Source organism: Saccopteryx bilineata, chromosome 5, assembly GCF_036850765.1.
Source record: "Saccopteryx bilineata isolate mSacBil1 chromosome 5, mSacBil1_pri_phased_curated, whole genome shotgun sequence".
Lineage (NCBI taxonomy): Eukaryota > Metazoa > Chordata > Mammalia > Chiroptera > Emballonuridae > Saccopteryx > Saccopteryx bilineata.
This window is the reverse complement of record NC_089494.1, coordinates 266,125,461-266,147,483: the sequence shown is the minus strand read 5'-3', so window position 1 is coordinate 266,147,483 and position 22,023 is coordinate 266,125,461. Positions and strand designations below refer to the sequence as shown.

The 22,023-nt window shown below is 53.3% G+C and overlaps 1 protein-coding gene across 3 annotated transcripts in view; it reads left to right on the top strand.

Annotated features, from left to right (window-relative positions):
- The first annotated feature begins 134 nt into the window (after positions 1-134).
- The window catches only part of PCGF3 (polycomb group ring finger 3), a 43,836-nt gene continuing 21,947 nt past the window's right edge, over positions 135-22,023 (top strand). The window contains exons 1-7 of one of the 3 annotated variants that reach the window (XM_066233680.1): positions 135-327; positions 13,730-13,770; positions 14,064-14,213; positions 18,238-18,355; positions 20,047-20,143; positions 20,501-20,556; positions 21,845-21,955. In XM_066233680.1, the coding sequence (XP_066089777.1) occupies positions 18,247-18,355; positions 20,047-20,143; positions 20,501-20,556; positions 21,845-21,955 (373 nt within the window). In that variant the 5' untranslated portion in view covers positions 135-327; positions 13,730-13,770; positions 14,064-14,213; positions 18,238-18,246. Of the gene's footprint in view, positions 328-13,729; positions 13,771-14,063; positions 14,214-18,237; positions 18,356-20,046; positions 20,144-20,500; positions 20,557-21,844; positions 21,956-22,023 lie in introns of those variants that run through there. The other 2 variants (XM_066233679.1, XM_066233681.1) reach the window with 2 other exon arrangements.

The window sequence follows — 22,023 nt, the reverse complement described above, 5'->3', positions numbered from 1 at the left end:
CAGGCCCGGCCCCAGTACTGGCCCCAGTACCCTTCTCTCTCCGGGTCCGGCCGAACACGCCTGCGCCCTATGACCACGCCCCGGCCCCGCTAGGCTCCGCCCCCACCCTGCTGCGGGGTGGGAGCCGGGCCGCGCAGCGCGCATGCTCCAAGTGCGGCGCCCCCGACTCGGCGCTCGGCTCTGTTCGGGCATTTCCGCCTCTTTGTTTTAAACTCCGGACGGGTTTTTTTCTCCGGCTCTTGGGGGGGAACCCGGAGGGAGCGGCGCCCCCTCCCCTCCCGGCGCTGCCCCCGCGTGCGCCCCGCTCGTCCGCAGCCGAGACGGCAGGTCAGTGAGTCCGCGCCCCGCCCGGCCTGGCCCGCGGCGCCCGCTGCTCAGGCCGCGGCCTCGGCCCGTGTCCGGGCCCTGGAGGCTCCGAACCCGGCCCGTGCCCTGCGCCCTCGTCGGCCCGGTCCGCAGTGCCCGACACCGACCCACAGACCCTCGGGACCGGACCCCACGACCGGCCACCGGGGAGGGACCGGGAGTACCGACCCCAGGACGGGCGCCCATGAAGGCCGACCCCGGGACCCAGCAGGCAGGGACCAGCAAGTGCTGGACTCTGAGACAGGTCCCTGAGCAGCGTCCAGCCGTGGGAGGGGGCATCGAGGAGGGTCCGAGACCACTACGGGTCACCAAGGAGGGCTGGGAGCCTAACACTGGTCAGACCCTGAGACCCGTCACTGAGGAGGGTCAGACTCCAGGACCGGGCTGGGTCCAGGGAGGGCCGGGACCCTGAGACAGGCCAATGGAAAGGTCAGGACTCGGGGATACACCCACCAGGGAGGACTGGGACCCTAGATCCAAAGAGGGCTGGGATCCTGGAACCATCCTGTGGGGCCTTCTGGGACCTGAGACAGCCCCTCCCACGAGGTTGGGACCCCGGGACTGTACCAGGAGGCAGGGCTTGTGCCATGTGACAGGCTCCAAGGATGAACAGATAGGTCCTTAGGGTCAGGATGCTGGGGCAGGGCCATGAAGAAGGCCGGGCGCACAGGGGAGGACCAGGACCCTGAAAAGAGCTGAACTTCCAGACAGGTCTCCAGGGAGGCCAGGACTCCTGACAAGTCTCTGAGAAGCACTCAGGCCTCACGAGTTGACCATAAGGAGTACTGGGACCCAAGCTAGGCCCCCAGGAGTTGGAGCCCCGGGAGCAGGATCCAGGGGTGCCCTGAATCTCCCCAGGCCACTCAGCTGGACCCCCATGCTATGAAAGCTCTGGGGCATCAGGGATCCTGGTCACCTCAGCCCCACAGGTGCCCCCCCTTCCATGAGGCCCCAGAGCACCCTGACATCTGAGCACCAGGGTCAGCCCCACAGACATTCTGACCTTCAGCAGATGCCTCCTGGCTGGATATGGCTGGGATGTGGAGGCAGATGTGAGGCAGGGCTGGGGCCCATCCTCCTGGCTCTGGGTATTCAAGAGGGGCTCCTAGTCCACGCTGGCTCTCAGGCCAGCAGTGTGCCCACTCCCCAGACCCAGGAAACTGTCCGCTATTTTCCGAGCCCATGCTCCCGGGCTGCCAGCCTTACCTCGGCCCTGTGATCAGTGTGTTGCACCTTCGGCTGCTGCCCTGCTCTCCCTCTGGTGGTGTCACCAAACTAGCCCCATTCTCCACCCTTTATCCAGAGTTGAGAGGTGTTTTCAGTGTCCAGGAAGTCCCAGGAGGGGTGGGTCCAAGTGGGGAGTGTGAGCTTCGGGGTGTGTTTTGGGGGCAGTGGGCCCAGTGCAGGAAAGTTGGAGCAGGCGAGGGTGCATGCCTGGTGACTTGGGCACCTTCTCCACTCCAGGAAAAGGACATCTCAGAGGGCCTTGGGATGGGGCCTTTGCTTCTCTGACTTTCTTCTAGAACTTGCTTGTGTGTTCCTTAAATTCAGAAATGATGAAAAAGCAGGGCGTGGTGAGTTCTGTACTTTGCCTGGGGAAAGGCTCTAGTGTGTCCAGATAGATGCTTCTGGGGGGCTTGAGAGAAGGGAAGGCAGCCCAGCCCGAACTGGCCTCCTGGCACGAGGTCAGCAAGCAGCACTCTTACTGAGTGAGTGTGTGAACGAACAGATGAGAGCAGTACTTTTAGAAAGATCGGTTGCCTTAGGCTTGCAAACTTACCCAGCACCCGGGCAGTAGGATGAGATACACATCTAACTCCAAGCAGTAGGGTCTCCCAGGGGAGACACTCGAACTAGTCAGTTCGGTGTGGCATCGGGTGCCACGGCATCACTTGGTTACGTCGGAGAAAGCACTTTACATTTTCAATCTAATGTTTCCTAGGACCAAATCTTAACCAACGGAGTCCCCAAGCAGTCCAGGTTCAAAACTTTTATTTGCCAAGTATAACTACACTTCTTACTTGATGTTTACTTCTGATTTTTTTTTAAATACTTTATTTAAAACTTAATTTTCTCTGTTATGCTTTGGAAAAGATTTGTAAAACTGGGCTTTTGGTTTGGGTAGGTTCTCTGTTTTCCCACTTTCTGAACTTTAAAGGTGTGATTATGCTGACTGGTTGTATTATTTATATATTACTGTCCAACAAATTGCCCCAAAACTTAGTACCTTAAAAAACATCAGTTTCTGTGGCTCAGGAGTCCGGGCACCACTTACTTAGCTGGGTCTCCTGACTGGGGTTCTCAGGCTGCAGCCAGGGTATTGATGGGGGCCCCACTGGGGAGGAGTCAGCTTCCAGGCTCCCTCAGGAGCGGCCAGCTCCTTCCCACGTAGCTCCTCTCTCCCTGGGGCTCTCCATCCGGCTCTCAGAAGAGCCAGCTACAGAACGGGAGTGAACAAGAGGGAGGCCAGTCTTCATGACCTAATCTTGGCAGTGACATTCACCCCTTTTGCCATATTCTGTTTGTTAGAATCACTGAGCCCAGCCCACACTTGACAGGGAGGAACTCCACAAGGATGTGTGTACTGGGAAGGGGTGTGGGTCGCTGGGGCCATCGTAAAGCCTGGTACTTGGTAGGTTTCAGTTAATATAGGGCCTGTACCTGAGGAGTAAGTACCCCAGAGGTACAGTAACAAAGTAGTGTGCAGAGGAAAGTGTTAAAGAGCCAGCTGTCTCTTTAATTGCAAGGTTCCTCTGATGTCACCATAAAGACTGAAACTACTGGTACTTGGAGCTCACATGTGAGGGAAGGTACGTTATAGATAGGAAAGAGTTTTGGAATTTCCCTGTAGCAAAGCCTACGTCCCCCTGCAGATTGAACCATAGGTGTCAGTGATGTTGAACTCTTTGATAGCTTCAAGTGCAATGACTTTAGATGTTCCCAGAGCATCATTTTATTCCTGCCAATGATATTGCTCCAAAAATTGTAAACTGACCTTTGTAAGAAGTTTTTATAAGAGGTAAGATTCCAAAATGCTTTGGGTGTTTGGCCTTTGTAAATAAAGGATGCTCCCGGAACCTGTGTCTAGGTGTTGCGACGCTCGGGCTGTTGGACTCCGATGCCTCTGTCTGGCGTTCTGGGCTGGGGCTGAACCCAGGGGTGTGAAGGGCACCTACCCGGGGCTGACATGGAAGGCACCCCTTTCTGCCACCCTGTTCTCTGGACCCGCTGGTGGGAGAAACTACCTATTTGAGTTGTTTGATTTAAGCAGGGTTTGTTTTGGTCTACACTTTTACTCTTTAATCTGTTAAATGGCAGGATTTGTTATTTCATTTGGACCTTTATTTGGTTAATGGCTGGAATAGAATTTAAAGCTGAAAATGTAATTTTCATTTACTGCTGAAATATGTTGAGGTTTGGGAAGAGTCTCTTATTACCTTTCTGCTGTTTGCTGTTAGTATTTCAAAAATGCTGCATAATCGTTGTGCTTCAAAAAGTGAAACTATTATTCTTCATTTCTACAAATTGATAGTTTATCATTAAATTTTGAAAGGTGAGACCTTTGGAAATAACAAGGCTCTCTTCCTGACGAGTTGTGTTTCTCCCTATGGAACTGAATTGTATGAAGGACAAGATTACAAAGAACACTGATGAAACAACATATGACAAGAGGGTTAAGGTGTGACCTTTGCTTTAGGTGCATTTGCAGAATTGTCCATTGAATTAAGCAAAACTGTCATTGATAAAAACTAAAACTTACCAGAAAATAGAGTTCTTAAAAACTGATTGTTAGGTTGATTTATTTATTTATTTATTTATTTATTTTTTTATTTTTATTTTATTTTTTTTTACAGAGACAGTGAGTCAGAGAGAGGGATAGACAGGGACAGACAGACAGGAACGGAGAGAGATGAGAAGCATCAATCATTAGTTTTTCATTGTGCATTGAAACACCTTAGCTGTTCATTGATTGCTCTCTCATATGTGCCTTGACCGTGGGCCTCCAGCAGACCAAGCAACCCCTTGCTGGAGCCAGTGACATTGGGTTCAAGCTGGTGGGCTCTTGCTCAAACCAGATGAGCCAATGCTCAAGCTGGTGACCTCGGGGTCTCAAACCTGGGTCCTCTGCTTCCCAGTCCGATGCTCTATCCACTGCGCCACCGCCTGGTCAGGCTGATTGTTTTTTTTTTAAAGAGAACAAACATATAGGTGAACTCAGGCAGTGGAGGTTCAGTGAATTTTTTTTCTTTTTTAAAATACATCAGTATTTGGTGGACTTTACTACATTAACAGCAGATTCCAGATGTTTAGCAAGAAATAACACAAACAGTAAGAAGCTGTCAGAAGACCTCCCTGAAGCCCCCTGATAACTTGTGGGTGTTGTGGGTCCTGTCAGCTGCTTCAGCTCCTGATTAGCAGCAAGGCCTGGCCAGTAGTAGGTGCTCAGCAAAGAATAACTAGACGCCGCTGTTCGTGGATGCCCTTGCTGGCCCTGTTTGAGGGTGTCCTGATTCTTTTTTTTTTTTTTTTTTTTTTTTTGTATTTTTCTGAAGCTGGAAACAGGGAGACACAGTCAGACAGACTCCTGCATTCGCCCGACCGGGATCCACCCGGCACGCCCACCAGGGGGTGACGCTCTGCCCACCAGGGGGCGATGCTCTGCCCCTCTGGGGCGTAGCTCTGTTGCAACCAGAGCCACTCTAGCGCCTGGGGCAGAGGCCAAGGAGCCATCCCCAGCACGCGGGCCAACTGTACTCCAATGGAGCCTTGGCTGCAGGAGGGGAAGAGAGAGACAGAGAGGAAGGAGAGGGGGAGGGTTGGAGAAGCAGATGGGCGCTTCTCCTGTGTGCCCTGGCCAGGAATCGAACCCAGGACTTCTGCACGCCAGGCCGACGCTCTACCGCTGAGCCAACCGGCCAGGGCCAGGGTGCCCTGATTCTTGCAGCCTGCAGGAGTGCTCTGAGCACCTTTGCCCATCACGGGGAGCACAGTCACAGGTAGGAAGCGAGGGGCAGAGGAGGGTGGTTAAGCTTTCCTCTTCTTTTATTTCAAGTGATGTCATTTTACTTTTCTATCCATGCTTTATTTGGGAAAAAGGAATGGAGAAAAACAACGAATGCTACAACAAGCACCTTTACACCTCTCCTAGTTCCCGTAATTGTTTGTGTTGCCATATTTGCTTCATGTCTTTCTAAATACATAGTTATTGTTGTTGAGTCATGACAGTGGCTGCAGCTGACCTGCACATTTCCAGAGCACCAGGACCCAGGAATGGGGTGGTCTCCACATGGCTGCAAGCCATTGTGACACCTGGGAAGTGGGCACTTTTTCTCATGTTTGCTAATATCCTGTCCAATTTAAATCTCCTGGCTGGGTGTCTCCAGAACATCTTCCACGGTGACTTTCCCTTCACCAGACACAGGCAGGTCCTGGCATGGCACTAGGGGGCCATACTTCCTTCCTGTCTTTTCGTATTGGGCTCCCACTTCCACCCCCCACCATGGACCTTTGAAGACCGCTGTCTGGATTTTTCTGATGCTTCACTGTGCTGCTGTCCCCAGTGTGCTCTGTGGACGGAGGAGAGTGTGGGAGAGGCTGGGTGCTTCATGCCATGCTGTCTGGAACAAGTGTCACCTTTGGCTGTCCCTTGGGTCAGTGCTGCTGGGCACAACTGTCCAACCCTGGTTTCCAGGGCCCTGTGGGCTGGATGGGTCTGCCAGGGAGTCAACGCAGGAGAGCCCTGGAGTCCAGCACAGGCGCCTGGCGGCAGGCCTTTGTCCTGGTTGAGAGGGCAGACCCACATGCCCACTGTTACATTTCTGTGCGGGGCATCCACAGGCTGTTGCGTCGTTCCTAATGGGCACAAGGGTGAGTCCCACCCCCATTGGCTTTGATGCTTTTAGCAGACTTTATAAATGGTTTAGTGGGTAGAAAGTGTTTGAAATTGTTTGTGGAAATATAACTTTTGCTTTCAGATCCAGTAAGTGCCTTTCTTCCACAGAGATGGGCCCGGCTAGAGGTGGTTAATTTTCCCTGGCCTTTCGTTAAAAGGCACCTGGTGAGGAGGTGGCCATCAGAGATCAGAAGAGGGTGTGTTAGGCAGCTCAGCTGCCATAGCACAGTGCCACAGACCTTTATGGGAGGCTGAGTCCAAGGCCCAGGTGCCAGTCAGTGTGGTTCCTGGGGAGGACCCGGACCCACTTCTCGCTGTGTGTGCACAGGACACCGATCCTGTCACGGGACCCCCTCTCCAGTCTCACAATGAGTCTAAGCCTAATCACCCCCAAAGGCCCTGTGCTTGGGCACAGTTCAGTCTGTACCAAGGGACTCCAACTTCTGCTACCTGTTTATTAACCTGTTTCTTGTCTCTAGACTTGGGAGGATTGTTGCCTAATGAAAGCTTTTCCAGAGTTGGTGGCTACTCTGTATTTTACATGCTTGGGAAACTGGCTCTGCTGCTAGTAACTGCCATTTTTTAGATACCATTATGTTCGTTTTCTACAGCTGCATAACAGACCGCTACAAGCCTGGTGGCTTAAAACAACACCCCCTCATTAGTCACACTTCTGGGGTGGGAACAGTGTGGCTGGCTTGGGCCTGAGAGGCTGAAGGAGCGTGTCAGCTGGGCTGTGGCTCTTGTCTGCGGCTCCAGTCCTCTCCCAAGCTCACTGGCTGTTAGTGGAGTCCCTTTGCTGGGGACACCCTCAGCTGCTAGAGGCCCCAGTGCTGTGGGCAGTTGACATGGCATACTGCTTTTTGCCAGGCCAGCCGGACTCAGCCCTCTGACTACTCCCCTGACACCAGCTACAGAGGGCTCGGCTTTGAAAGCCAAGCGATTGGGTTGGGCCACTGGAAACTTGCCTTGTTTTAAGGTCATTTGGTTTGGAACCTTCATTCCCTCTTCAAAAGCCCCTTTGCCACAGTTGCTAGGTAATAAGGATGCAGAGGGGTGTGTATGAGGCCCACAGTCTTGGCCACCCCTGAACCCTGTCCCCTGGCCTACTCCCCAGCCCCAGCACACTTGCCCCTTGCTCCTGAGGAGCCCCTGGTTACCTGGTCAGTGTTCTCCTTGAGATGCAGCTCCTAGGTACCTGCAGACCTGGAGAGGGGGCCTTCCTGTGCCCAGCGCCACAGGGCAGGCACGGGCAGTGAGTGTCACCCGCAGTTCCAGAAGAGAGGTGGGGTGACAGGGAGTCACTGTCCAGCACAGTGCTGAACCCAGTGCGTTCCAGTCGGGATGACCCGCTGGCTGTCAGCTTTGCCCTCTGGGCTTTTGCTTCCACCCCACGTCAGCCTTTTTCATGGAGGGCGTGTGTCCACAGCCACCAGGGGTCCGACAGCCCTTTCACTGCGTGTTTTTCATGCTTCCCCCAAGGTTGAGTCTGAGAGTTGAGAATCACTGTGATTATGTAAACGTTCTGTTGCTCACTTCATTCTAACCTCCCCTCCCCTTTCTCCTTATGTTGCCTCCTGTTCCAAATTCACAAGGATCACGTCTGAGCCTGTGCCTCTTCATCCCCTGTCCTTGTCCTTGTCCCTGTCCCTGTCCCTCCATTCCATCTCGAAGCCTCATCTGGCTGTCCAGAGTGGGGGCCTCATCAGCCCAGCAGACCAGGGAAGGGGTTATGGAAGCTGCTGTCCTGGCCCCCAGGGCGGAGGGAGCAGGTCCCTGTGGAAAGCCTGGGCTGAGTGATTGCAGGGTCACCAGGAGCGGGTGGGTGACTGGAAAAGACTGGAAGGCCGCCAAGCAGCGCCAGGGGTCAGGGCCGGGGCCTCTCGGGGGAGGCCCGGCCGCGGTCACTCTGGCCAAGGCCAGCCGAAGGACTGGAGATGGGCGTGTCAGGGCAGGCAGCATGGCCATCCACAGGGCTGAGGCCTGGGCCGGGGGCTGTGGGTTGGGGGCCTGCAGGCTCAGGGCATCCACGGGTCAGAGGGGCGAGGGGTGGAATTTGGGCAGTGGGGGTTTGCAGGTAACATCCTAGGCACTGAGCATTCTGGTTGTGCCCTGCCAGAATGACTGTTCAAGTTATGGCTACATTGTGTCCTCAGCAGAGGACACAGCAAAGGAAAAGGCATTTGGGCGAGGTGGGGGGAACCAGGTGCTGCCTCCACAGTCCTGTGAATTCCCCGCTGAGCTGCAGCCAGCATGTTTGGAGGCCTGGCTCCCGTGTGTGTCCCACGTGTGTCCTGGATGTGCCCTGCCCGGCTCCCTCCGGACTCCAGGCTGGAAGAAAGCCACTCGCAGAGGCATGCTGGTTGTTCCTTCCAATGTCCAGTTACAGCGGGCAACTCCTGCCATTCGGGGAGGTTTTCAGCCGACCTGGGAAACTGTCACCAGCCAGGTTCCCAGGTGCCAGCCCAGGGCCAACTTGCTGGCTTCTCCAAGGACAGGACCTGGTTGTCATCCAGGGAGGGTGGGATTCAGTGCCTCACCACATTGGCCACCGTGTTGGGCCGCACTGATGGCCAGCACTGGTATCAGGGTAACAGGTTTGGGATGGGGACAGACTGCCAACTGGTGCAAAGTCTGGCGGTGTCCAAAATGTTCTATTTTGTTTCCGGTTTTTTATTTTTATTAGAAATTGTTTTTTAGTGTTGATAAAATTAAATATTTTTTTGTACACATACATAGTTATGTTCAATGAAAAATCACTCTGGCCTGTTTGGCAACGAGTATGTAATGGGTCTGTGGCATTTTACCTCTTTGGTCAGCTCTGATTGGTGGTGTCCGGACAGGCAGGGGTCTGATGCAGGGTCATTTTCACTGTGGCCACATGAGGCCATGTCTTCAGTTTCTTAATGAGGACAGCAGCCTAGCAAACTGAGTCTCCAGCATGAGACTGGAGGCTGCACAAGAGGGAGGGCTGAGGGGAGTGTCCACTGTTATCAGCAGGGGACCAAGTTCTGTTTATAATGTTTCTTTTCCCATTTTAAAATTTCATGTAAATTTATGCAAATTAGGAAATTGACAAATTAAGACTCAGTGAGAAGGTGTTGACAAGACTTGAGTGTATAAACCTCAGGTCAGGGAAATGCACCCCTCCTGGAGGCCAAGCGGAAGATGGGGGCTCCCTTGCTCTGACGGCTGAGGTGTGTGTGCCCCAAGGTGAACAGCTCCGTGTGGGGGGTGCTGTGGCCCTTCCCGCATGCGGCCTTTTGTGATGGTCCACCTCCAGGAGCTGGTTGTAGGCTCCAGCTCATTGCTGAGCCACACACATTACTCATACTCCTTCCTCTGCTGTTGGGGGCACAGTGTTTTCACTTTGGGGTTGTTCAAGCAGAATGCTGGGAGCACTTGTGTGTCTGAAACGGAGACGAGCACATGTGTGCCAGAGTGTCCGTAGTGCATGCACCCCGGTGGGCTGCAGCCGTGCAGTGGAAGGCCGATCAAGCCACCTGCTGCCCCAGAAGGAGGGTCCGGTCTCGCAGCAGACTTTCTGGGGTCACGTGGTCAGGCTCTCATGTGTCTTCTGGTTGGCCACTGACAAAAGTGAACAGGCTACACTATGCTGATTTGGGTTTCTCTTCTGTGAGTGCCTGTCCCGTTCCTTTTACAGCTGGAGCAGGGTTGGCAGCCCTTTGCTCTAAAGGGCCAGCAGCAGATTGCAGCTTGGTGGCCATGCGACGTTGAAATGCCTTCGTTCCAAAGCAGGCAGGACACAGGTGTGGGCGCTCAGCCAAGCCGGGGACTGCTGTCCTTGGTGTGTGGGCACACCCTGCCATGTTGTGGCTTTCTGCGCCCAGGGTTCTGATGGTTGATGTACTGTCTTTACAAGTTGATTTTACTAGCAATCTCCGGTGTGTGTGCCTCTTCTTTTTTGTTTTCAGTCTTCCTCGCCGAGGTCATGATGAGACCCCCTACTATCTTCTAAAGCAGGGGTAGTCAACCTTTTTATACCTACACTTTTGTATCTCTGTTAGTAGAAAAATTTTCTAACCACCCACTGGTTCCACAGTAATGGTGATTTATAAAGTAGGGAAGTCACGTTACTTTATAAAATTTATAAAGCAGAGTGACAGCAAGTTAAAGCATATAATAATAATTACTTACCAAGTACTTTATGTCAGATTTTCACTAAGTTTGGCAGAATAAATCTTTATAAAACAACTTACTATAATTAAATCTGTCTTTTATTTATACTTTGGTTGCTCCGCTACCGCCCACCATGAAAGCTGGGACGCCCACTAGTGGATGGTAGGGACCAGGTTGACTACCACTGCTCTAAAGGTTTAAAACTGCACCTCTACATTGGTCTTCACCTACCTGGATTTGATCATCTGGGGTAAGGGTGGGCCAGACACTGCTATAAGGTAGGAGTTTAGCACTTTTCCCCCCAATTTCATCTCAAGGAATAATTTTCACTGTACTTTTTTTTTTTTTTTTTTTTTTTTAGATTTTATTTATTCATTTTAGAGAGGAGAGAGAGAGACAGAAAGGGGGTAGGAGCAGGAAGCATCAACTCCCATATGTGCCTTGACCAGGGAAACCAGAGTTTTGAACCAGCGACCTCAGAATTCCAGGTCGACGCTTTATCCACTGCGCCACCACAGGTCAGGCTCACTGTACTTTTTAAATTGTAAAATACCCCTTTTTTTGGAGATACAGTTGTCACAACCTGAAGTTTAGAGTTTTATAGTTCGGATGGTGTCCTTTGGTGAGTGTTTGGTCCTGTGACCAGGCTGCAGTCCTGACCCAGAGCTCTCCGTCCCCTCAGCAACCCCACGAGCCTCCCTGCCAGTTCCCACACAGCCCAAGCTGCTTCCTGGACTGTGTCCAGGGCGTGTGCACGGCACGGGCTGTGCACCAGGCTCCTCTCCAGCTCAGAGCATCCGTGTCCCGTGCCCCCTGATGGACGATGGTCCGCTCCTGTCTCCTATCAGCTGTCCGTGGCCTGTCTCCATGTGGCTCCTGGGAAAGCTGCTCCTCCTAAACAGATCTTTTATTAGGTTAAAGACATTTCCTTCCATTCTTAATTTGCTAAGGTTTTTTTTCCCACCATTGATTTGAGAGAGAGAGAGAAAGAGGGGGTGTAAGAAGGAGAGAGAGAAGCATCAACTCCTTGTACTCGTTAGTTCCGTTTAGTTGTGTACTCATTGGTTGCCTCTCCTGTCTGTCCCGACCAGGGTTGAAGCCACACTTGATCCACTGTGCCACCTGGCCAGGGCCAATTTGCTAAGTTTTTTAAAAATCTGGAATGAAAATTGAATTTTTATTTTTTTTTTGTATTTTTCTGAAGCTGGAAATGGGGAGGCAGTCAGACAGACTCCCGCATGCGCCCGACCAGAATCCACCCGGCACGCCCACCAGGGGCGAAGCTCTGCCCACCAGGGGGCGATGCTCTGCCCCTCCAGCGTGTCGCTCTGCTGCGACCAGAGCCACTCTAGCGCCTGGGGCAGAGGCCAAGGAGCCATCCCCAGCGCCCGGGCCATCTTTGCTCCAATGGAGCCTTGGCTGCGGAGGGGAAGAGAGAGACAGAGAGGAAGGAGGGGGGGGGGTGGAGAAGCAAATGGGTGCTTCTCCTATGTGCCCTGGCCGGGAATCGAACCCGGGTCCCCCGCATGCCAGGCCGACGCTCTAGCACTGAGCCAACCGGCCAGGGCCTGGAAAATGAATTTTATCAAACGATTTTTATGCATTTGGGGGAAGATCTTATCTTTTTTTTCCTTTTTGGTCATAAATTACATTTACTGCTTCTGTTAACCCCCTTGTACTTTAGAGATAAACCTAGTTTGACGAGCACAACTGGGCTGTCACCTGAGCTGCTGTAGTGACTGTTCCCGATTCTCACACTTGTCGGGCAGGGAGCGAGGCACATGCTCTCCATCCCAGTCTGGTCTGGTGGGTGTGTTACGACAGCCTCGTGAAACAAGTTGGGAAATACTTTATGGCTTCTCTGAGAGCGCTGTTTGAGGTTGGGTCGATCCCAGGTTATTCAGAGGGGCTGCCCTTGAGACCCAAAACCTGAGTGCTTTGCTGATAAGTTGACTTAATATTACAGGTGTTCTTGGTTTTCTGTGTTTACAGCCTCGATTCTAACGTTATTTTTCTAGGGACGTATCAATTTTATACAAATTGGCAACCTGTTGGCATAAAGTTGCTTATGCTCTCCTGTTGCTCACGTCACTTCCTCAGGGAAGCGCTTGCTGCACACCATCCCCGCTCTCACTCTGAGCACCTGCCACCTCCTGCATGGACGCACTGTGCCCCCTCGTCAGGGCTCCCTGTGCACCCACTGCTGCGGGGTCCGTAACTGTGATGGCTAAGCTGCCGCCACCCCAGCCAGGGTGCACGAGCACGCGGCTGCCACGGGGGGCAGTGGGCATGTAGCAGCCGCCTCTGCACAGCCCTCTGGGAGGGCAGCAGCCTGCTGACTCCCCACAGCTGACTCCCTGGCCAGCCTCCCTCCCTCCCGCCTGTTCTGCAAAAGTTAATTGAACTTCAAAGACTAGTTTATTGTAAAAATGCAATTATGGAAAAACTTGGAGTAGAGATGGTATAAACTGGGTATTATAAGAATATCATTTAGGTGTTTTGTGGCCCATTGCTTCCAGGTTTTATTTGTCCACTGCAGTTAAACCACAAGCATTTCCTGTGGCGTTCAGGGCCTTGACTTCAATACATGCACCTTCCAGAGCCTCAGACGACCCACCCACCCACCCACTGCCCTTTCTGCTGCCTTGTGGTTGGCTCCTCGCCCTCACCCTCATCTGCACTCACGTGGCTCCTGCTCAGCGAGACCCCAGGCCCCACGTGAGCCTCGCAGAGGCCCCTCCCAGGTCCCTACATACGTCGTGTGTTTGTTGCTGTGTCTGTTGTCTGTCTCCAGTCAGAGCTGCCTGCCCTCATCCCCACGGTGGCCCAGAGCCTGACTTGGAGCCTACGTGGAAGGGCCCCTGGTATGTGGTCATTAGGCGAGTGGCCCCAAGAGACACCCTGCTCTTTACCCAGAAGTTAAATAATACAGTTAGCTCTTCCCTGTCCCTGCCCAAGGCACCAGCCTCCCACCAAGTCATCTCTGAAGTTCTTCCCTCCTCTGGAGTTTTCACAGACCTCCATCCTGCCTCCTGGGACACCAAAGCATGTGATGGAGCCTACCCCTGTCCACGGACCCCCATGCACAGCCTTATCTCCCCCACCCAGCAGCCCCTGGGCTTCAGTGACACCAACTGCCCCAAAGACCTACTCGTGTCTCTCTGCTCAATGCTGGCTCTTCACTGCCATTAATTCTTGTTTTCCTTTTGGTTTTAAGCAAGTAAAGGAACAGAGATGTTCAATGAGCGAGGCCAAAGTCATTGTTGTGTCAGGGACATGGGCTCTGGGCAGCATCTTTGGGTGACACTCCCCTGTCTTCTGTCTCCACAGGCCTCAAAATGTAGCAGAGGGTTCCTGGCTGCCACATCCAGGTAAATGCAGCTTAAACTCTGATCTTTCTCTTACCTCGATTTATTTTTTGTGAGCATATTGTTGCCTGAGACAAAGTCAGCTCCTTAGAACGCCTTTAAAGCGTATTTCTGAGTGCTCCAGAGCTGGTTGGGTTCAGCGAGCCACATAAGTTCACATTTCCTCCTGGTCAGTAGTTTTGATTGTCCTGCTCTTGGCTTGGTGGGACTCTGGAAATTCTAGTCAGAACTTAATTATGGGACTGTGTCACATGTAAGTGACATGAAATGAAGTAACAGGTGTGTTTCTGTACTAGAAAATGGAACAACAGCAAAGGACAGAAGGGAGGCGCAGAAGCAGGGACACAGAGTGTGGAGACGCGGCTGCCAGGGGGTCACAGCGTCACAGCTGAAGCCTGAGTGCCAATGCGGAGGCGGAGGGAGGGGACAGACGGCGTCTAGAGGAGGTGAGGAGAGGGGGTGTCAGCACTCGAGGGGCTGAGCTCAGTCCCTGCTGGGGTTTCCCGTCTCCACCCTGGGAAGCGCCTGTGAACCTGCCGCCAGGCGGGTGCTTCGGACATTCGGACATTCGGACAGGCACAGGACCAGAGCCTCGTGTCACTCCCCCCCAGCCCCCTGGTCCAGGTGGGCAGGCCCAGCTGGGATCAGGTGTCCAGCATGTAGTGCTGCTCAGGGGCCGCATCTGCCACACTGGTGGCCTTTGCACTTCCTGAGGGCAGCTCCTCAGGTGCCTGAGGGCAAGAGGGCCCCTGGTCATGGGCCTGCAGGACCCAGCCTGGACCTGGAGACAGGCTGGTCTTATCTTCACATGTGGGTGGTCAGTGGACCCAGCCTGGACCTGGAGACAGGCTGGTCTTATCTTCACATGTGGGTGGTCAGTGGGCCCAGCCTGGACCTGGAGACAGGCTGGTCTTATCTTCACATGTGGGTGGTCAGTGGGCCCAGCCTGGACCTGGAGACAGGCTGGTCTTATCTTCACATGTGGGTGGTCAGTGGGCCCAGGGCTCTTTTCAAGGCTGCTCTGGACTGGGCCTCAGCCGGGCACTGCACAGGGCTTCCCTCTCCCTCCCTCTTTTCTTGCCCTTTATGACCCTGATGGTATTGAAGGTGACCTTCCTCACTCAGAGCTTATCCTGTGTTTCCTGGCGGTGAGACTCGGCTGTGTGCTTTCAGCAGGAGTCCCGTCACGGGCACTGTGTTCTTCGTGGTGTGACATCAGGAGGCAGACCTGCCCTCCATCTGGTCCCTGTCTGGGTGTCACATGGACATTCAGTAAGTGATTTCTGTGGGGTTCCTCCCCCGTGCCCCCTCTGCCTTTGTGGCTCTTTGGTGGGGGCAGCGTGAGATTACAAGTCTTCTCTTGCTCAGCAAGGTCTTGCGCTGAGAGCACCGTTGAGGACTCCTGAAGGCTGTGTCTGCACTCACTGTCGTGGGCCGTGACTTTCTGCTTCGTCCACGTTTATCAGCCGGTGTCCTCCCTCTAGGAAGTCTGTCACTTCTTCTCTGTCTCAGTGTGGACTCCTGGCTTCTGTGTTGTTCTCGAGATGACAGTCGGATTTATTCTGACCCTCACCCCAGGCGGGAGTCACTGCTCATCATCTTCATGCTCAGGCCCCCTATGCTTCTGAGCACAGGGCTCTCTAGGTCCTGCCTTCCTGCCCAGCCTAGGGTCAGCTGCATGGCCCGCCACCCCGTTCCTCAGGGTGGACAGTGGTGTGTACACACAGGACTGGGTGCAGACAGCTGGATACTGGAGGCTGAGTACGTGTATCTATTGACCACTATCCCCTGACCATGTCCCCAGAAAAGACATGGACGCTGCTGTCTACAAAGAAGACGCGGTCTCTGCTCCCAGTAAAGGAGATGGGGCCCCGACCCCGTAAAGTAGGCACGGATCCCAACCCTAGCAAAGGAGACACAAACCCTATCCCAGCAAAGGAGACATGAACACCAACGCCGGCAAAGAAGGCGCGGACCCTGCTCCCCGCTGAGGCCGGAGGCCCCGTTGTGTCGGTGTGATTGCGGACTTTGTTTCTGGCTTTAGTTTTCGTTGGCAGTTTGGTCAGACATCTGTTGCTGAGTGTACTGCTGTGTGGTCGGAATATCTGCACATTGCTGAGCATGTCCTGGTGTTCTCGGCGGCCAGCACGTAAAGACCAGGCCAGCGAGTGGACCTCACGCCTGGGCAGTGTCATAGGACAATATCTGCAAGTCAGCACTCCCGTTTCTGCCTGGGAATGTTTGAGGGTGATCTTCTCTGAGGGAGTTGTCTCCTTTCTTTCCAGCTCTCCAAGGTGGTGCTGGGTCCCTCTTCAGTGAGCCACTTCCCGGAAGGTCAGAGTTACCTGGCCGAGGCTCTTGCAAGCACTTGATGGAGATGACATGCAGACCCAGCAGGGCTCAGAGCAGCCGCAGCGGCCGACACATCGCTTCCTGTGGCGTTAGCGTAGCCGGAGCCTTGGCTGACTCCACGCAGTTTTTACTGAGATGCCACAAGAGCAGGAACCCTGCCCCACGGCCGTGCCTGCCTCCAGCGTGGCGGGCAGGCTCAACTCCCAGGGCCATTTTGGGAAGGAGGAGAAATGGGGTGACCACCAACAGTGTCGCTCTCGTGGCCTGCCTTCTGTGCACAGCTGACAGTGTTGCTGCTGGTTGCAGGCACTTGGTTTTGTGAGTAGAGTTAGTCGGGCGGTCGTGCTGAGAGCTGGCTTCACTGGTGGCTCGTTGATTCCCACAGGTTTGAGTGTAGGGACAGCTGTCTCCAGACTTCCTTCCTCTGGGTCCTGCCGCCTCCTCTGGCGCTGGGGCCCTGCCTCCGCTTCCCTGACATGCTGCCCCGTGCTGGGCACAGCCAGGTTTTCCCCTCGTACCTCATCTGAACGGAAGTGTTTGTTCCCTGGGCAGTTTGCTTTCTTGTCTCTCTTTTCAGTGGCATTGCACAGTGAGCGTGGGCACTGTGGCCGGTACGTGAGGGTGTGCTCTCTGGCTGCCGTCCCTCCCGTGAGTGCTGTGCAGCCAGCTGCCCTTGGTGACATCACTAGCCCTTTTGGCCTTTGACTCTGACAGCCTGCATTATCTGTTTTGGTCTTTTTGTACAGAATTCTACTAGTAATGCTTGTTTTCAGAGCGGTCATTCAGTGAGTGTCCCTGCAGCCCTGCTCCCTGGGAGGCATCTGTGTTGCTTCCTACCTGCTGCCACTGCAAATCACCATAAGCTTGTGGCTGTTCTCCAGGGCAGAGTCCAGAAGGGGCCTCACTGGCCAAGGTCCAGGTGTTGGTGGGCTGGCTCCTGGAGGCTCCAGCCTTGGAGCGCCCACATCCCTGGCTTACGGCCCCACCTTCCAGCCAGCAGTGCCGCGTCTCAGGGTCTCTGTGTGACCCTCCTGCCTCCCCTGAAAAGTACCCTGTGATGACATGGGGACCATCCGAGTGACCAGGTCATGTGCTATCTCGAGGACCTCTTGCCATGTGAAGTGATGTGCAGGTTTGGAGTAGGACCTGAACAACTTCGGGGTTTTTTCCTGCGGCCTCGGGATGTGTTGACAGACCCTGCCTCGTGGACCCTGGGGCCCGGCAGGAGAGACAGCACCGCCCCTGGGGCGACAACGTGCGGACACCTGGGTGCACAGATACCTGGACTTTCCAGCTCACGTTGTGTGCTGCGCTGGTGTCCCATGGGATAAGTGACAGGGACCGCGGTGCCCCCAGTCCCAGGCCAGGGCTGCTGCGGCCCCAGTGAGGGCAGGGTCCTGGGCGCTTGGGTCCTGGTCCCGGGGAGGATGGTTAGAGCCCCTGCTGGTTCAGTGAGCCAGTGTTGCAGCTACCCCGCTCCTCGCCAGGTGCGTTTCTGTGTTTTTCCACTTTGAACAACTGCAGTGAACGTCTTTCGAACTCATCCAGGTGTTACATTTCCAGCCATGGCACCTCGAGCTGGCAGCCCTCTGTCCCACCCTCTTCTCCATCTTTTTTAATGTCAGTGACACCTGCTGTGACCTCACATCGGCATTCGGCTTCAGTTTGGGAGGCTCTGCGCCCTCGGTAGTGTTACTCGGCTCCAGGGATCCGGAGGCCGAAGTGGAAGAGGGGCCTCACCTCCCCTGCGGTCATCTGTCCCCTCAGCTTCCCTCCCCAGGCCCAGCCCGCCTGCTCCCCTCACCTGCGCTGTCCAGCTCACCAGCCACCCCCTGCTCAGTCCTGCACAGGAAGAGGGGGCAGTTTGTTTGCAGCCAAGTGCTGCCCCTGGGGTGCTTGATGGGGCAGCCCCCGTCCCCCATGGACCGGCTGAGTTGCCACCATGCCCACAGATGGGAAGGTTGGGCAGCACCCGGCTCAGGTGTGGTGCCAGCCTCCACCTTCCGTGGAGGTCTCCTGGAGGGACGTCCTGTGACTTCATTTACCTTGATCCTGAACCTTTGATGAAATACACCCGAGTACTTCAGATATTGATTAATGTGCATTTTTCTCTTTCAGAAGCCAAAGATGTTGACCAGAAAGATTAAACTCTGGGACATAAACGCCCACATCACCTGCCGCCTGTGCAGCGGGTATCTCATCGACGCGACCACGGTGACCGAGTGTCTGCACACGTGTATGTGAGAATGCTCCAGAACGTGGCCTGTGAAAGCCGTGTGCATGTGGGACTGTCTGACCAAGTGTCCGCACCTGTGTGCATGTGAGAATGTTCTGGAACATGGTCTTTGCCAGTTTCTAGCTGTCTGCTCTTTGATACTTTGGCTTTTATTTTTACTAAAAGCTTTTAGCTCAAGCACAGGGCAAAACACAGAAGCAGGAAAAAAACGATCTTGAAGATAAATGAGAATCATTTCAAATTAAAAATTATGTGGATAATTTCAATAGAGATATCATTGAAGCAAACTAAAGACGAGGATAATGTAGTTATTTGCATAGAACAGCTAAACTAGGGACTGTGGTGTGACAGAGTATTTGCTGCTGGGCAGAAATGCTCATCTCCTTAGACCAGGGGTCCCCAAACTACGGCCCGTGGGCCGCATGTGGCCCCTTGAGGCCATTTATCTGGCCCTCACCAACTTCTAGAAGGGTCACCTCTTTCATTGATGGTCAGTGAGAGGAGCACATTGACCATCTCATTAGCCAAAAGCAGACCTATAATTCCCATTGAAATACTGGTCAGTTTGTTGACTTAAATTTACTTGTTCTTTATTTTAAATATTGTATTTGTTCCCGTTTTGTTTTTTTACTTTAAAATAAGATATGTGCAGTGTGCATAGGGATTTATTCATAGTTTTTTTTATAGTCTGGCCCTCCAACGGTCTGAGGGACAGTGAACTGCCCCCTGTGTAAAAAGTTTGGGGACCCCTGCCTTAGACTTTTACACCGAGGGCTCTGATGGTTCACTCCTTCTGTGTTTTGATTTTTAGAAGAGTCTTGGTTTGTGCTGAACTTGGATTTTTTTATTTTTTAAGCATAGTCTCAGCTGAAAAGTAGACTTCGTGGTTTACCTCAAAACCTAATTATAAAGCTGTTGATACAAGCTCTGTCTTTAGCAGGGTCTCTAAGGTAAACAAAACCTGTCACACCTGTAAGTGTTCATCCTGTGCTTTCCACTTCAGAAAATATTTTCCAATTTTAATAGGATTTTTATTTTAAAGTTAATTGTATTTTTAGGTAATGGTGAGCATAGTATATGTTATTTTCACTGAATTTTTTTTTCCTGTATTTTTCTGAAGCTGGAAATGGGGAGAGACAGTCAGACAGACTCCTGCATGCGCCCGTCCGGGATCCACCCAGCAAGCCCACCAGTGAGCGAGGCTCTGCCCACCAGGGGGCGATGCTCTGCCCCTCCTGGGCGTCGCTCTGTTGCGACCCAGAGCCACTCTAGCGCCTGAGGCAGAGGCCAAGGAGCCATCCCCAGCGCCCGGGCCATCTTTGCTCCAATGGAGCCTTGGCTGTGGGAGGGGAAGAGAGAGACAGAGAGGAAGGAGAGGGGGAGGGGTGGAGAAGCAGATGGGCGCTTCTCCTGTGTGCCTTGGCCAGGAATCGAACCTGGGACTTCTGCACACCAGGCCAACGCTCTACCACTGAGCCAACCGGCCAAGGCCTTTCACTGAATTTTGGTGTACAAAGAAAACCCTGTGGTCTTTCAGGCTGAGTGACAGAACATTTGACCTTTAGCCCTAAGGTCAGACGTGCTCAGGACTTTCCTGGCCCTGGTCCTTGGTCTCCCCAGCCTGGAGGGAGGCACCCCTCGGGGCCCTGACCTGGGTTCGTGTGCTGACGTGCGTGTGCTTCTGACCCCAGTCTGTCGCAGCTGCCTGGTCAAGTACTTGGAGGAGAACAACACCTGCCCCACGTGCAGGATCGTCATCCACCAGAGCCACCCGCTGCAGTACATCGGGTGAGCCTGCCGGCCTCCTCGCCCGGGGGCCTGGCCGCAGGGGCTGTCACCCCGAGTCGCCAGCAGTGCGCTGGGTGGGTCGTGGGCGGGAAAGTGTGCGAGCCCTGCTCTGGTCTGCACAGCACGGGGTCAGCTGTCACGGGGAACTTTAAAGCCTGCTACCACCAGAACTTGAGAAGTCCCTCAGGCAGAGAGCGCTGGTCACCAAAATGATCCTGTCTGTGTTGCCATTTGAAATCTCTAAGCAGCTAGAACACAGATTTAGATGGTGAATTAATTCGTCGTTAAGTGGAAAATGTGCAAGAACTATGGAACGGCCTTTCTGGCTGACACCCCTGTTCTGTTTTTCATTGCCAGTCATGACAGAACCATGCAGGACATTGTTTACAAGTTGGTTCCCGGCCTGCAGGAAGGTATGTGTCAGAATGCCCACTCTGGACTCGGAGTGCCTGTCCTTGCCGTGGGCTGGTTTGGACGAGAGGCTCCTTTGGCTGAAACGCCATCGCTTGTCCCTGCTCCGAGCTCACTGGCATCTCAGGGCTGGTCTCATCCGTTGTCTGTCCCTTGTCTCTGTCTTCATCTGGGACGCCCTGGGGTGGGTATCCTGTGTGCCAGCACTTTGTCTGGGCTGGGGGGCACAGGGATGCCAGTAAGTGTAACTGTTTAGAAAAAGTCAAATCTCCCTGAGAATTTAAAAGAAACATTATGTACTACACATATCCTGAAAGTGGAAATGGCCTTTCTCTTCAAAGTTTCGTGCAGTTCTGAACACTGAGACTGTCACTGCCCCTGTTGGGGGAGGAGGGACACGGGTCAGAACGCCGTCTCCTGTGGGCGGTAGACTGGCAGGTGCTACCTGCTGGTGTCACTGGGTGCTCCATCCAGGATGAGGTTAGGAATTCTGTGTTTTATCTTGTTAAGTTTCAGGAGAGGGTTACAACATAAAATAAAGCTACTGTGTTCGATCAGGAGAGCTTGTGTCTGGCCTTTACTATATGTATAACTTGGGGACACATTGTTCAAGTCTCTTGCCGCTCAGGGTTCCTTCACATGGGAACTGAAGTTTCCTGAGTAAATGTAGACAAGTGTTCAGTCCTGGGAAAGGTGAAGAATGCATCAGAATGGAATACCGATGCCTGTAAGAGTTACTATAGAACATTTTAAATGTTTAAAAGTAGGAAGAGCCTGACCAGGCGGTGGCGCAGTGGATAGAGTGTCGGACTGGGATGCGAAAGGACCCAGGTTCGAGACTCCGAGGTCGCCAGCTTGAGCGTGGGCTCATCTGGTTTGAGCAAAAAGCTCACCAGGTTGGACCCAAGGTCACTGGCTCGAGCGGGGGGTTACTCAGTCTGCTGAAGGCCCGCGGTCATGGCACATATGAGAAAGCAATCAATGAACAACTATGGTGTCACAACGAAAAACTGATGATTGATGCTTCTCATCTCTCTCCATTCCTGTCTGTCTGTCCCTGTCTATCCCTCTATCTGACTCTCTCTCTGTCCCTATAAAAAAATTAAAAAAAAAAAAAAAGTAGGAAGAATCAGTCATGTCTAGGAACCACAGTTCAAGTTTATTTCTTTTTGTAGCAGCTTATAAATTTTGTAATCACCATCTGTGTTCTTCATGGGATGTTTTTGCACAGAACGTGAATATAACTCATTACCTACTTAAGATTAAAGGCTATATATTAATTTTTAATAGCGGAAATGAGAAAACAGAGGGAATTCTACCACAAATTGGGCATGGAGGTGCCTGGAGACATCAAGGGGGAGACTGGCTCTGCGAAGCAGCACTCTGACCCCCATCGGAACGGTGAGCTCTGCTCCGTCAGCCTTGTCCTGGGGGCTCCCCCAGCGGCCCAGTTTCGGGAAGGGGGGAGG